Source organism: Anser anser (genome assembly GCF_964211835.1).
Source record: "Anser anser genome assembly, chromosome: 5".
Classification (NCBI taxonomy): domain Eukaryota; kingdom Metazoa; phylum Chordata; class Aves; order Anseriformes; family Anatidae; genus Anser; species Anser anser.
The window spans coordinates 50,715,602-50,729,857 of record NC_139725.1 but is presented as its reverse complement, the minus strand read 5'-3'; the positions used below and the strand labels follow the sequence as shown (position 1 = coordinate 50,729,857).

General features: G+C 43.9%; 1 protein-coding gene across 2 annotated transcripts in view; it reads left to right on the top strand.

Moving 5' to 3' along the window:
* The window catches only part of ITPK1 (inositol-tetrakisphosphate 1-kinase), a 143,079-nt gene that overhangs the window by 30,840 nt on the left and 97,983 nt on the right, over positions 1 to 14,256 (top strand). For both annotated transcript variants that reach the window (XM_083839833.1, XM_083839835.1), the window contains exon 3: positions 1,846 to 1,870. In XM_083839833.1, the coding sequence (XP_083695959.1) occupies positions 1,846 to 1,870 (25 nt within the window). The remainder of the gene's footprint in view (positions 1 to 1,845; positions 1,871 to 14,256) is intronic.

Below are 14,256 nucleotides of genomic sequence, written 5' to 3'. Positions count from 1 at the left end.
AATCCCACTAGTGAGAAAGAGGAAGACCCAGCACTGCAAGCCAACCTTGCTAATCACCTCCTCCTTCCCCTAGCTGTTTAAGCATGTATGATGGCATACCCAGCACCCGGCGCCTCTCCTCGTACTGCTCCTGTGCTAGCGTAAACGAAAACCCTAGGCTGGCTTCTGCCTTCTGCTGGTGCAGTACAGTCAGCTTCAGTAAATCCCAGTAAATTTGCAGAGTCCATTTTGGGGGCATTGTAGAAAACCTTTAGACCAATTCTTTCTCAAGTGGCTCTGGCAGCCAGCTTGCAAGTATTTTTCTTCTTCAAAGTAGGACAAAGCTTATTCAGCGTGTATGCATGCATGGCAAAAAATGCAGCCTTTCCCATCAAGCTCTATCCTTCAAGGAGCTCTGGAGCAGCCCTTTCTGAAGCCTGGCATATTTTAATGGTAGTTCGGAGTTGTTCTGTTTACTCCAGGGCAGACACAGCAAAAGCGTAGCTCGTTTTGTTATTTTAAGTCTTAGCTTATATTACTTGGAATGCTTCTGAGTGGGCTGCTGCACTGATTTACAAAAAAGCACTTCCTACCTCATATTTCTTGTTTATCTTGCTTAGCTGTGTGAAAGTCATTGTTTCAACAATTTGGCTATTAACTCTTTCTCTGCAAGGGTCTTTTTTCTTCCCAAAACACAGTTGGAATGCATCTGGCTAGCCTCAGGTGACGTTCTGCGGCAATGCTTCCCACGCTGTAATGGCAACGTATCAATCGCCCACCAGTTATGGGCTGCCGTTATCTGTAAGAGGGCTTTGAAATTCTCTGTAAGAGGTGCTTGGTTTCATTTTCTTTTTAATTTCCTTGCTGAGGAAGGATGAGCTCTGTTGCGGTTGTGCAGTGCATGCATGCTGCTTCTTGGCCAGAGAAACTTCGGGCTTGTGAAGTGTAAGAAGGGAGCAATTTGTGTCGTGGATGCTGATGGATTGCCTGTCCCTTTGGGCAGCTTTGTAGTGGCTTTCCAAAAGAAAGACTTACTGTATTGGACAGAAAACTGGAGGAACCATTGTGTATTCAGCAGTGTGCAGCAGTTGCGACTGGGGACGACAACACAGGCGCCCTTAGATAGACGGGTGCTGCAGACAGAGGCAGGCAGCGCTGCTCTGCGGCCTGCCCCAAAAGGGTCTTTGACTTTCACATATGGGATTAGTGGGAACGAGGAAGAGATTCCAGTCATGTCCTCGCTGAGGCTTTTCATTCTTAAATTCCCTACGTCTTCAAAGTGAAAAGGTTATAATATATTTAAATAGCCTGCATATAGTGGGAAAGTGGCCTGGCGTAGGAACAGCTGGGCTCTGTGCCAGAGATTCAGTACTCCTCTCCAGACTAAAGCAGAAGTGGCTTGTTTTCCTTGATAACTTGTCAGATGCAGTGACTGAGCGTTGCCGGGCTGCGTATACCTGAATCTCAATTCTCATGCTGGCAGAGTAGATGAGCCACGTCTACAGATTTGCCTGAGCTGGCTCTACCAATTGCAGCCCTCAGCGTTTCGATGTACGACTGAAATCGAGGTGCTCCCTCCCCCGCAGCACCCAGTGCCCACCTCTGCCCTGCGGGCAGCTGCAGCATTCCCAGCAGGGCAGCTGCTTAGCATGCGTCCTGCGTCCCTCCGGGGCCACGGCTCAGAAGCTGCCGAGGTGCTTCCTAGGCAGGGAATGGAACCAGGGAAGTGCTCGCCCGAATTTGAATCGGGTACCAATGTTTATTGTTTGCATTTTAGCGTGAAACAATGTTTTTCCATTACTGTTTGTTACATCTTTCCCACGTTTCCAATAATAACCATTCCTTTTTTTCTTTTCTTTTTTTCAGCAAAAGAGGAGTGGAAGTAGTACAGGTGAGTAAAAACTATATTCATTTTTTTTCCATTCACTTCTCTGCTATGAATACTGTTTTTGGAAACAGTGGATCCCCTTTTGTGGTGTGTGTTGAACTTATCTAGTTGTAAGCAAACAGGTATCCAAAGTGGAGATGAAGTGGGCCTTTCCCATCTTTGTTAATGAGTAAAATCTAATAGTTGATGAGGTGATGTTAGTCTGTGCTTACTGCTCTTAAGGATGGTCAGGCCTATCAGAAGTAGGAGCTGTTCTTTGAAACAAAGCTGTGGCAGAAGGCAAGTTCTTGCAACCCAGGGCACAGAGAAGTGACACTGAACTGCTGTGGGGCTTTAGCCCATGTACTGTTAAGTTCAGGTGTTGGCTACGTTTTGTGTTTCCCAGTTCTGAATGGTTGTATTCACGTGAGATGGTACTTAAGTGATGATGCCAACTTGCAAAAGGAATTATGTTACCGTGACAGCTGTGTTGCTGTGAATAATACCTTAGAGAACTGTAGCCCTGGAAGATCAAAGGGGGAGAAATGCTCTTTCCTTCTGGCCTATTTTGTATCCTTAGAAGAGCCGTGTATCATAGATTTCACTCTTCCTGGTGCTTACCTGGTGTGTGGTTATCTGAGAGCTGCGTGATATTACAAGGAAGGAAGGCGCATACTTTACTGGCTGGATTTAGCCGTATTTCCAGCAGCCTTTCACCACTACAGCATCATCTTCCTTACTTGTACCTCCTATTGCTCAGAGCTAAGGAGCAGCTTCTTTTATCGGTTCTGATACAGCCTCCCCAGGTTGATAAATACAAGCAGCATGTGCAAAGCACAGCTTCACAAGCAGCATGGGGAGAAAGCTAGCCTCAATTTGTGTCATTCTGTGATACACTATTACTTCAATAATAGCCCAGTGCTTTCCAATCCACTGTCTGCATTTGTTTTACGTGCCTAGTGCCTGCTGTGTACACTTAAGCAGCAAGGTGGCTGTATGAGATGAATTCAATGATACTGTGATTAGCTGAGCAGAGAACAAATTCCATTTTATCTGTTGGTCTGAAGTTGCTGTCCTTCAACATGTTGCTTCAGTTACTCTTCACTGTATCAATGTATGTAGGATGCACAAGTGCTTTTTTTTTCTGATGTCTGTAGCTTAATGGCTAGTCATTTCTTTATTGGAAGAGTGTTTTGCGAAACACTTGGACAGAACTAGACAGGACTTGTGTAGACATACTTCATGGTTTCAAATTTCCCAGCATAGCTGAGATGCCAGACTAACCTATACCAGGAATTTGTGCCCCAGAGGCACACCTGGAACACCGATGCTCTGCTAGAACAGGATGAATGGCCACGTGCAATCGTGACTTGCCCAGCACATGCGTTGTTTAATATGTCCTGATGCGTGTACTTGTAGTGAGCAAGGGATGTCTCAGAAGTGTGCTCTTTTCCCACCCAGCATTACTAGAAAGCTTTGTGTCACCTCGCCCATCCGTTCTGCTAGCCCTGCTTCTGGTTGGGGGATGTCTTGGTGTCAATCTGCTGGACAAAGTTTTCTTAATAGTGGAAATGTTGTTTACCTGTGTTGAGCAGCAGAGTTTTTCATTTGTTTCCCCTTCTTCTCCTTTAGGGAGCTTACCCTGTTGTGAGCTGTCTTGAGGGAAGCCAGCTCTTATGCCCAGCAAAAGACAAGTAACTCAAAACACAACAGTACACGGGCTGTTTATCCGTTTTCCTCTTCACATAAGTTCACCTTTTTTTTTCTGGATGCAGGCATGCTTTCCAGTTAGAAGTAGTGAGTTGAGAGGTAAGGTTCAGTTACTGGCTTCCAGGTAGCATGATGGACAGGGACGTGTCCAAGCTCTGCAGGAGAGCTGGTGCTGTGCCAGCCCCAGTGGTGTTCTGGGCATCGTGCTGGCACAGCTGCACGGCACAGGGAACGGCCGCGGATCCCTGGGGACGTGTGGGGATCTCTCAGAACCTCAGATGTTCCCTGTCGTCCCCTCAGTTTTCTTGCTGACTCCTCCAGCCCTTTGCAGCTGCCTGCTCAGCTGGAGTGGCTTCAGCTGGTGGCCCGGGATGGGGATGCACTGCACAGTGACTTGTGCCCAAAGCACGTCTGCTGTGGCCACTGGGTGGGCAGCGGGTCAGTAAGTGCTTCAACAGAAACATTTCTTAATAGTTTCTACCCTCACCATTTCAAAGGAGAGGCTACTTCTAAAGTTATGCAGTGATTGTCTAATGAGGCATTAACAGAAATAAATAAATAAAATCTATTTTTTATTGACGGAATTTAGCAAAGATGGGATTTGCATCGTTTCTAAACCATAAAGCTGGTTTTGAACTTTTATTAAAAAAGCTTGGTTTTGTTCAGTTTCAGCCCTCCACATTAATGTGGGGGCAAATTCAGAATTGCAAATTGTCAGTTCTTCTTTAGCCAGTAAAGCGTTCTGTTTCTTATGACTTTGTCCACTGGCGAGGAAAAGAAAGAACATCTCCATATACCTTGTTTTTCAGGAGAAAAATCTGTTTGGCTTAGTTTGGAGAGCGTAAGATTGAAAACATGTGCAGTGAAGTGGAAATCATCACAAGTACCTCTGATGGGGACATGCATTTATTTTTGTTTCACAAGCTATGCAAATCCAGAATAATTAGCTGCAGCCCTTTGGCTTCTGACAAATTGCCAGTTCAGTCTTCGTGTGACAAAGTGCGGAGCCTTCATACTTCTCGCGACTTCAAAGGCCTTTCAGGCACTTCCACACCCAAATTTTCCTAGAGCTCTAGCACACTTTTTTTTTAAATATTAAAATAGTTAAGATTTCCTATTTTCCGTGGGTATTTTTGGTTCTAACAAGCACTAATGCTCTCTTTTATCTTAGAGAGATGTTCTTTCTAGTCAGTTGGCTATAAAAGTGGGATTAGTCATTGTATTTCAAGCTGCACATTTTTTAATAGCAATGGGATATGGAGGACAACATGTTTTTCAGTGTGGAACAGCTGATTGTAGTAGTTACAATGGTCTAGGCTGCTTTTTTGGTTTCCTTTTTTTTCCCCCCCCCGGTCTCTGGGAATTGAGATATTTGAAATCTTTTATTTTTAAGGAGAAAACTGTCCCCTGAGCTCTGTGTTTTACTGAACACAGCGAAGGAGAATTAAGGGTCCCCTCCCCCTTTCCTAAATCTTCAATCGAAGTGGAATACCAAAGAGAACAGTTTCCACTAATTGTTGCCAGGGAACAGTTGTTTTCTAGAAATGCAGGGAGGTTTATTTTCATACGCAGTATTAATGGAATAAGCTTGGAACAGCGGCGTTCTAGCTGGGAGAAGGGAGCTTATAAAACATATATCCAACAGCATGGGCAGAAAGATGTGACTGGAAAGCTTCCAAAGCAAGCAGGTTTATTGAGATGTTGGAGAGCTGGCTCTCCAGTACATGGAGAAGACAGTTTATTTTTACATGCATGCCAGCCCGTTACTCCCGTCCATGTTCTCCTCAATATGGCAGTCAGCTTTGCCTTAAATGCAGTTTTGGAAGTGATGCTACAAAAGCCCTCCAACCCTGCCCAGTCTGGATGGTGTAGGTACTTTGCACATGCTTGTAGGAGGGGGGCTGCTGGTTAAAGTCTTGAGAAGACAGTGATAACGCTTAGCTTCTGTGCTACGGCATGCGTTTGGATGCCTCGGAGTGGGGTCTTCCGAAAAAAAAAAAAAAAATTGTAGTGATGAACAAAAATTTCAGCTTCATCCCTTGGAAACCGCAGGACTGTGGAAAGCCAAATCCCCAGCCGAATCCTGTCTCTGATCCTTCCCAGTAGGGAAGATCATTCTACAGGAGACCCTCCTGGTACCTAAGGAGCAGCCCTGCCCAGCAGGAACAAAGCGCTGGTTCGAGCGCAGGGAGCGATGTTTTTGGCACGCCGCTGTGTATTGCATCAGCAGACTGGTCAGTGAGGTACGGCATGCTCCTTTCTGGTCCAGTGGGGAAGAATAAATACACATCTGCTGGGGCAGGGATGGAAGAGAAAACAGCAGAACGCCTCCAGGATGTGGATTAAGCAGATTAAATAAATAAGCACTTATTCTTAAAAATTAGACCAAATAAGCCAGTCAATCAGAATGCAGTTAGATCTTTATTTTATTCCCGGGGAGTGAATGACAGATCTGTGAGGAAATTTTTTGTGGCTCAGAGGTGTGCAGCCTCTTACTGACTGGTCTGATTGCTTTCTTTTGACTCTGCGTCCAACTGGCTCTGAGTGAGGTGTGGGCTCTGGAGTCACTTGCAGCAATTTCTTGGTGAGTGAAAACATTACTAAGATTCAGAAATCCGCAATGAATACCTTTCAGGTTTGAGCTTGTACTGCTTTGGCCCATGGAGCCAGCTCTGCCCAGCCCCTTTGTCTTCTCCTGTCTCCTTGGTATGTCATGATGAGGTAGTGATGCCTAACAAAGCTAAAGGCTGGGATTTGGGATGTCCTGGGTGGAAATCCAGTCACTTTGGGAGCTCTGCCAAAGGTTTTGCTGAGTATAAGGGGACTAAGATTGCAGTGGGGAGGTGCCTCGCCTTGTCGCTTACTGCAGGCACTTTGGGCAACTCCCTTAGAAATTCTGCCTCCCTTTTCTAATGAAGATAGTATCCCATGTACCGGGATGCCATTTAAGTTGCTTTCAGATAACTTAGAGGGAAAGATGCAGAATAAGATGGGTGTGTAAAGGAAAACTGGAGTATTAATGGATGCTGGTGATTTCTGAGGATTGCTGTGCATAGCACTCTCTCAGCTATCACAACGTGTCTTCCCGGATACTTCAGTGAACTGTAAAGCTTCACAAATCCATTTCCAAGAAACAGTTTGGATAAAAATAAGACCCTGAAGGAAATGCTGATTCTTATGCTTGGGAATAAAATCCTCTATTTGCCTCCTTTTGACTACAAATACCTCGCAGCATACAGGCCAGTCCTGGCACAAAATGGCAGTTAGATATTGCTTTTATTAATCAGGGTTACTGCAGTGGTGCCCATGGGCCAGCTAAGAATAAGCTTTAATTTTAGGCTGCATTAAACAATAGGATTATTTGTCTCTCTGGATGCAGGTGTTATGATATGGTATCAAACCAGGGCAGATGGAGTGTGTAACTCAGGAAATGCCTATTTTAAAACCAATATGTCACGTTTGCGGCTTGCTGAAACTGCAGAGCGTATGTTGAAGTATAAATGTGCATGTAGCTCTTTTAACCTTTTTCTTCGGACATCTTTTTTCTTGGAGTGGGAAGGATGAGGAGTTGATTTGATACAGGTCCAAGGGTCCTAATGCTGAGACGTCCTCTCTCAGCTGAATGACAATCCTTCATCAGTTTGGGGGGTGAAATCATTTGGTTCTTCTGCACATGCAGAGCTACAAACTTATTCCTGTGATGGTAACTTTAACCTTGCCCTCAGTCCTGGGGTTTTGTTCCACAGGAACAGTGATGTTCCCTTGGGAGAAATGACTGGTTTCTACCATAGCTAAGGCTTGCTTGCTTCAGGCAAAAGCTTCATAGAGTGTATCATCAGAGCAGTAAATGAGGCTATCTGTATGCCCACCTTCTTCAGTCTTCAGTGAGGGTGCTGGTAGTTCCGAGCTTCCAGCAGACTCTGGAAGACCCGTGGAGTTCGGGGAAGGCTTTTGCCTTTGTTGACATTGTCGACTTCCTTTCTCCAGCTTCTGCAGAAATTACTTCTTTGATCTTAGCTGTGACCTGAGATACTTGCAGCTGGAAATCCATTGTATTGTATGCTTGTTTGCTCTTCTGGTGCTTTACAGTTAAATGAGATAAACATACTCGTGTCACGGGATTGAATGATGTGCCAATAATGGTACGTAAAGACATTAAGCCATAAAGTTTCTAAACTTGCTGTGTTTGGTCTTTGGCCAACATGTGCCAAGAATTTCTTAAAGCCAAATGGAGGTTGCCCCTGTTTAAAACAGGACACATTCAAACACAGAGAGACCTGGAAGTGTTTACTGAACTCAACTGCCTTCATGAAATTATAATGGGACGAGGCAGAAGAGTGGCTTCAACTTAATCCTTCATTCAGAACAACTGAACTTTTTTCCCCTTTTCTTCTATTAACACCAGTGTGGACCTCTCTTTGCTGCATATCTAAAGGTACGCAGATCAGACAAATATAGGGTTTCTGCGTATGCTGTGGATGTTTTCTATGACTTTGGTTATTTTGCAATATCTTTCATCTTGTAAGAGCTAGCATATTGATGGAAAACAGTCATGGACTTTTTAATAGTTTAATTACTGTCTTTTTATTTTTTGAGAGGTGTCTTTGCACTGCTGACCAAAAGCACTTAGCTTAGGGTGGGAATTGTTCAATGTCATCTGAGGAAGAAAGGAGGGAGCCAGGAAAAATTCAGATGATTGTAAACATAGTTCCTCTAAAATGAGATAGCAGTAGGGTATCCAAAATGTGTTTCTTCTTAACGTGAGGTCACATTTATGGAAAATTTGAGAGCTGTGGTTTGTTTGTTAGTTTGTTTGTTTTCATCCCTCTTCTCTCGCATGACTTGTCAAAAGAGACAGCTGCTGCAACTTCCTAGATGAAATGAATGTGGTGCTCTGTTGGCCACGCCAAGGAGGGTCCAACCATTGTTAATGAATGGATTGAAATAGCCATTAGATGGATATGGTCTGTCCTAAGAGGTCCCTTTGTAAATGGTGGAAATAAGGCCCCTTCTTCTGGAAGAGAAGATTCATGGCAGGAGTCAGCTTTCCTTGCACAGACTGTGGAGGGAGCTTGGAGGCAGGAGCCTTCTCCAGCAGGTTCACATGAATTTCTCTTGCTCAGGTTTATACTGGGGACAGCACTGTTAGTGTATTTGTAGATGGTGGCTACCGACAAAGTATTGGGTCTGTATAAATCCCAAAGACAGGAACTGCAAAAGCTGATGAGCTTTGTCCATGTAGCACTACAGCATGATGTTATGGTAGTTCCAGGCTGATCTCCACTTCTTTCCCTCCCGCTGACTCTTTCGTGAAGCTGCATGGTTTTGTTCCTCAGAAGCTGCATGGTTTTGTTCCTCAGAAGCTGCATGGTTTTGTTCTTCAGAGGCTTGGTTTCCAGGTGCTTTCTCTGTGATTCTGCTGGGCTTTAAGAACAAGACACATCCAAGCCTGTGTTCAGGCTATAGCATAGATTCATCACTGAAAGAGTGATGCCTTAGTATGTTTTAATTGTTCTTTTCTTATATTAAGGTTATTCTTGTAAAGGAGACAAAAGAATTAATTGTTGCACTTGCAGATGAATAGAAGCATATAAAGAGAACTTGTCCTCTGTAGTTTGTTTAAAGTTTGCATGTTGACCTGTAGGATCCTAAGGCAATGCTGTAAAATAACCAGTCGTTAAGGTATTGGGCACTTCAGTCATGATTAAAACTAAAGTTGTGGATGTTGCTCCTTTGTCTTTGAAAAATGGCATAACAGTTGTTATGAGCAGGAAAGCAGAAACTACAGACCTGTATATAAACCATATAGACTACTCCTGTCATTGTAAAACAGTGGATTTGCCTTGTACTGTTCTTTGGCTGTTATTTTAGGATCCCGGGTAATGCAGTGTCTCACTGCATCTCGTTGTCACAACTCTTTCAACTTCTCAACCTGAGGTTGCTTCAGTAAATTACAGTTGCCTCATTTAGTTTCTCAGCTGGTATGCTTCCATGCATCAAAGGGGTCTTGGATCTAATTTAAGGTTGCTACACAGATAAACTTGTATATATGTTGTGTCCCTGCCTGAGTGCTTGTTCTAAGGTGGGTGTTCACCTCAGTAGTTACTGAAGACTTAAAATAAATCCTCCCGGCACCTTGCCAAAGTGCAAACAAGTTATTTACAGTGTTTTGACAGTCATCTGAAGATGGGATGGAAAAGATGCCGTTGGGACTGAGCTAATACTCTGAGACTGAGTGAGAGACTGAAACGTAAGGGAAACAACTGTTGCAGAGGAATTTCTGGCTGACTTTGCAAACAGAAAAAAGCTTTTTAGCTTGCTTTGTTTTTGTAGTAAATTGTCGATTGGAGCCAAGAGCTTCCTTTACTCGGAGGTCTAAGTGCATCTGAAAATGTTTTCTTGTGCAAGAATCTTTGTTGCACAACTCTGCTGTCCTGTAACCTTAGCAGCACAGTCACCGAGTTAAAATTGTCCATTGACTAACTGATAGAAAAGATTAGAGGACAAGCTAATTGCTGTCTATAGAGAATTTATGTTGATGGCAGGGAGATCATTTGTACTTTAGGCTAGCTTGGAAAATGTTCGTTCTTGTGACCTAGAGGAGCTTTTCTTGTAATATCCTTTCCTTTATGGTAACATCCTTAAGTGGCTGAAAAAAGAACAGCAGCTATAAAGGGGGAAGGCAGAATTTCTACTTTTAAACTGTAAGTACAGAGCAGTTTGAAACGAAGCCAAAGCAGATTGGATGTTCATAGGCCTGCTGCGACGAGTTGTGTGCCATTCCAGCCCTCAGTGGCTGCTTATCAGCGAACTAAGTGGCTGCAAAGGGGGTAGAGAGAGCATTTGCTCCTTGCAGGTGACAGGTCTTCCCTCCCTCCCCATCCCTGTTCTAGGGATGTCCAGTATGGTCCAGGCCTTACAAAGGCTTTTAAGGGCTGGTTGGTGTAGTGTAATTTACTAATTTAGGGCACTCAGACCTTTTTGCAGCAGCTCGGGGGCTTCTATTTCCTTCTGTCTTGTTGTAAAGTCGGTCCGACTTCAGTAAGGTGCAGGGGAGGAACAAGGACAGATAGCAAGACACCCCGTGGTCAGTGGGTTTGTGCTGTGGAAAGTTAGAGAGGAGAGTAAACATTTTCCTAGCTCTTCAACTTCCGAGTTGTCTGTTTCCTATTCTTTTAGTTTTCTTTTTTTCTTTTCCGATGGCAAAGTGCTGACGTAGTTACTCATGATTCTGTGAGGTCTGAAGATTGTTTCGGCACGTCTGCTTTCATCCTGCTCCTGGCATCGGTCACCAAGTCCTAGCTCTGCCAGCTGACCCACACCATCGCTCCCCTGTGCGGGGGGGACCTCTCCAGACGGGGACGGAGGAGGGAGCGACTGGCCCGAGGGCTGCCCTGGCCAAGCCCCAGGAGCCCGCTGGAAGCACCGCAGGTCACAGCGGAGGGGCTGAGCTCGCACTGAGGATGCTCCCTGAAGGCAGCTGGGGCCAGCCCGCAGCCCTTGAGCCGCCTGGGACATGGGAGTTGCTCTAATGCAGCACCTAAGCCACGGTCGTGTTGTGTGAGTTGTGGTAGCCCAGCAGCAGCTGAGGCTTTTGTGGGGTGTCCTGTGCTCCCTTAGCAGTCAGAAGGCGGTCGGCTGTGCCTTTTTGTAGCTCTCTGCTCTGTGAATCTTTTGGCGTGCCCTTTTCAAATCAAGGGCTGCCTTTGCCTTTTCTATAGGGCTGAATATTCCCTGTTTTTGAGGTTTGCTTTCTGTAACTGTAGTCAGAGACTCTTAAGGAGTGGGTACAGCTTAACTCTGTTTACAGCATATATACGTTGCAAGTAATAATACCATGCTGTCCTGTTTTGCTTTGTGTGAGGAACTGCAATGTCAATACTGCATAATCGTGTGTGAAAAATAGCCTGTCCTTGGAAAGGCTGTCTTGAAGGTATTCTTCGTTACTGCCCAGATATGTCTGTCTGTAGCCAAGTTTTGGTTCAGTAATACCATCACGTTAATGTTTAAAAGAAGAGCTAATAGAGTTTACTTCAGCTTCAATAGATAGGCATACCGAGTATAGTTGGTGGTGACTGTGAATTTGAATTTCTTCTAAATTTTCTTAAGATTGATGTGCTGCGACTTTATTTATTGAATCTATTAGGGTTGTTTATGATATTGCCTGAAGAACTTTGTGTGTTTGCAGAGGATCACTTAGCAACAGCCTATGGCACAGCGAGGTTGTCTGCGACATGCTGAAGCTAGCACGATGAACCATAGAACAGCGAGGAAACACCCAGAAACAGCAAGTAAATACGAATTTACAGCCAGACAGGGCAGTTCACGGACTGAAGAGCTTTGTATTTCTGTGGGGCACTGTTTGTAAAATTCTTTGCTTTTCAGTCTTTATTTACACGACTGTCGTCCTGATGCCACGATAATCTCTGCTTCTAGAGATGTTCATGTGAGGTCTGCAGCTGGTGTAATGGAGCATCTCCTGAGCATTTAAAATAGAAGCAACTCTTTGATATTAAAGCAACTTGCACTTTAATCTCCTAAATCTTCTTAATTAGTCCTTCACCATAGCTAAGGAATAAAAGTTCCCAGGAGGAGTCTGGGGAATAACCTGGGATCTCAACTTTGGAGCTCTGTGCTTATGCTGTAAGATTCTGCTGTTTCTAATAATCAGCATTCCTTTTCCCAAGAGTGGTATTTTTATCTTGTTTGTATTTTTTTGTTGTTTGGCTCTCTTTTTTTTGAGCTCCAGGAGGATTGTAAATGCAGATCTTAATTTCTGCGTATTTCAGGCCATTTATTACATATTTCAGGCCATTTATTTTTGTATATCAATACCAGTAACTTGCTTGACTTAAATGACCTAGTTTGCACTGGAGGTGAAAGCTGAATGCGATCAGCAAACATTCTCTTTCTTAGAGATTGTCCCTGGTGTCCGAGATGTGGACACAATACAAAGTAAATGCCCCACATCTGTGTTTGGCTGGCAACAGTAACTTGACAGGAACATAGCTGACATTGTGTTTATGGATCTTGTTGGTTTGAGTGACTCATAGTAGGTGGGGGGAAAACACTGAGTGTTCAAAGACATTCTTGTTTTTGTGTGTGTGTGTGTGTATACGTGTATATATAAACTACTCTTCCTCATTTGGGGATGCGGGCTGAAGAAATTGTACTATTTCTTGACCTTTTAAAGAAGAAATCAGACTGCAATATTTGCATTTAGGTCTAGTGTTACCAGAGTTCAAAGAGTTTGGGTATGAATGTAAGTTTTAATGGAAGAGTGGATTTGGGGTGGAATTCAGTTTGTTGATCCTTGTATCCCTGTAGTCACTTCCAAATTCTTAGTTTTGGGACTTTAAAATCCTTCCTCTTTCAATGAGGAGAAAACAGGGCATGTTGTTGTTTTGCTTGGAAAAAAAGTCATAAAATACAGTCTGGTAGGGAGGAAGATGTGAAGATAAAGTGCTGGGCATGAACAGGGATGCTCTCAGCTGAAACGGAGGTAGACTTACTGAAGGGAATCGTCTTTCACCAATTGCTATCTTACCCTGGCACAAGATAAACCTGTAAGTTGGAGCAGTTCAGCAAGAGAACAGTCTGAATTCTGTCAGTTTGCAAAACCAAAACTGTGTCTGTAATGTATTTTAAGACTTGGGGTCTGAAATCTGTGTGTAGCACCCTTCACTGGCTTGAAGGTTGTAAGGCTGCACACTTGCTTTGTTCATAGCACTACAGACGTCGAAAATTGTACTTTGCTGTTCTGTCAAGGTCATGGGTTTATCTAAGATAATCCAGCTATAAGGAGCTAGGGCAGGTTATGCCTTTACACATGCAGTCTGTTTGGGGCAGGGTTATCGCATAGTTTACTTAACCTAGCAGGGGAGGTCAAAACAAACCTGTCTTGGTTGTCTTGTTCTGTGCAGTGCAGAAAGGAATTATCTAAGGTTGTGCCGTCCTTTCTGCAGATGCTTACGGTGGCCAATGGTATGAAGAACCTACATTTGATGGGAACGAGAAGCCATGAATTAATTGGTTGTGTTAGAACTTTAAGTGCCCTCAGTGCACTTTTGCTGTGTTTCCTATGATTTCAGTCTGGTTTTTGGAACTCTATAGCAGACTTTCCTCTCTGACTTCCATGTGAAACAGTGAACACCTGTCTACTTTAGCATCCATTGCCTCATATGTTCATCCTTTCACATATTTCAAAAGCTGAGCACTTGACCAAGAATAAATGGGTAAAAGGATAGACTCTGTACAAGCTAATTTTGAAACTAAAGACAGTTAAAATAGTATTTGTGTATATGTTTTGTTAAGGCTAATGCTGAAGACGTTGGATGGCACTTTTCTGTGGGTTGTAGTTCGGGAACAAGATGCTCAAAACTGAGCAATGACATGTACACCAAAAAGTTCAAGTCCCTTAATCTCCTTGCTGAAAAGCACTTATTTATGTCAAGGATGCGTGTAACTTCCCATCTTTATTTTTTTCCTAGTTGTTTGCATGTCATCTTTATAGGGTTTTATAGGCTCCTTTAAGTTTTGTGTGTGGGACTTCCTTTTGAGCCAAATGTTGCTGCAGTTCACACGAGCAGGATAAGCCTGAAGGACAGAGCTTCAGAAGAGCAAATTTCGAACTTCAAACCAGGCTTTGCACTGGCTCCGTGTTCGTCTTTGTTCCCCTTCACAAACGTCTCTGCTGGGGT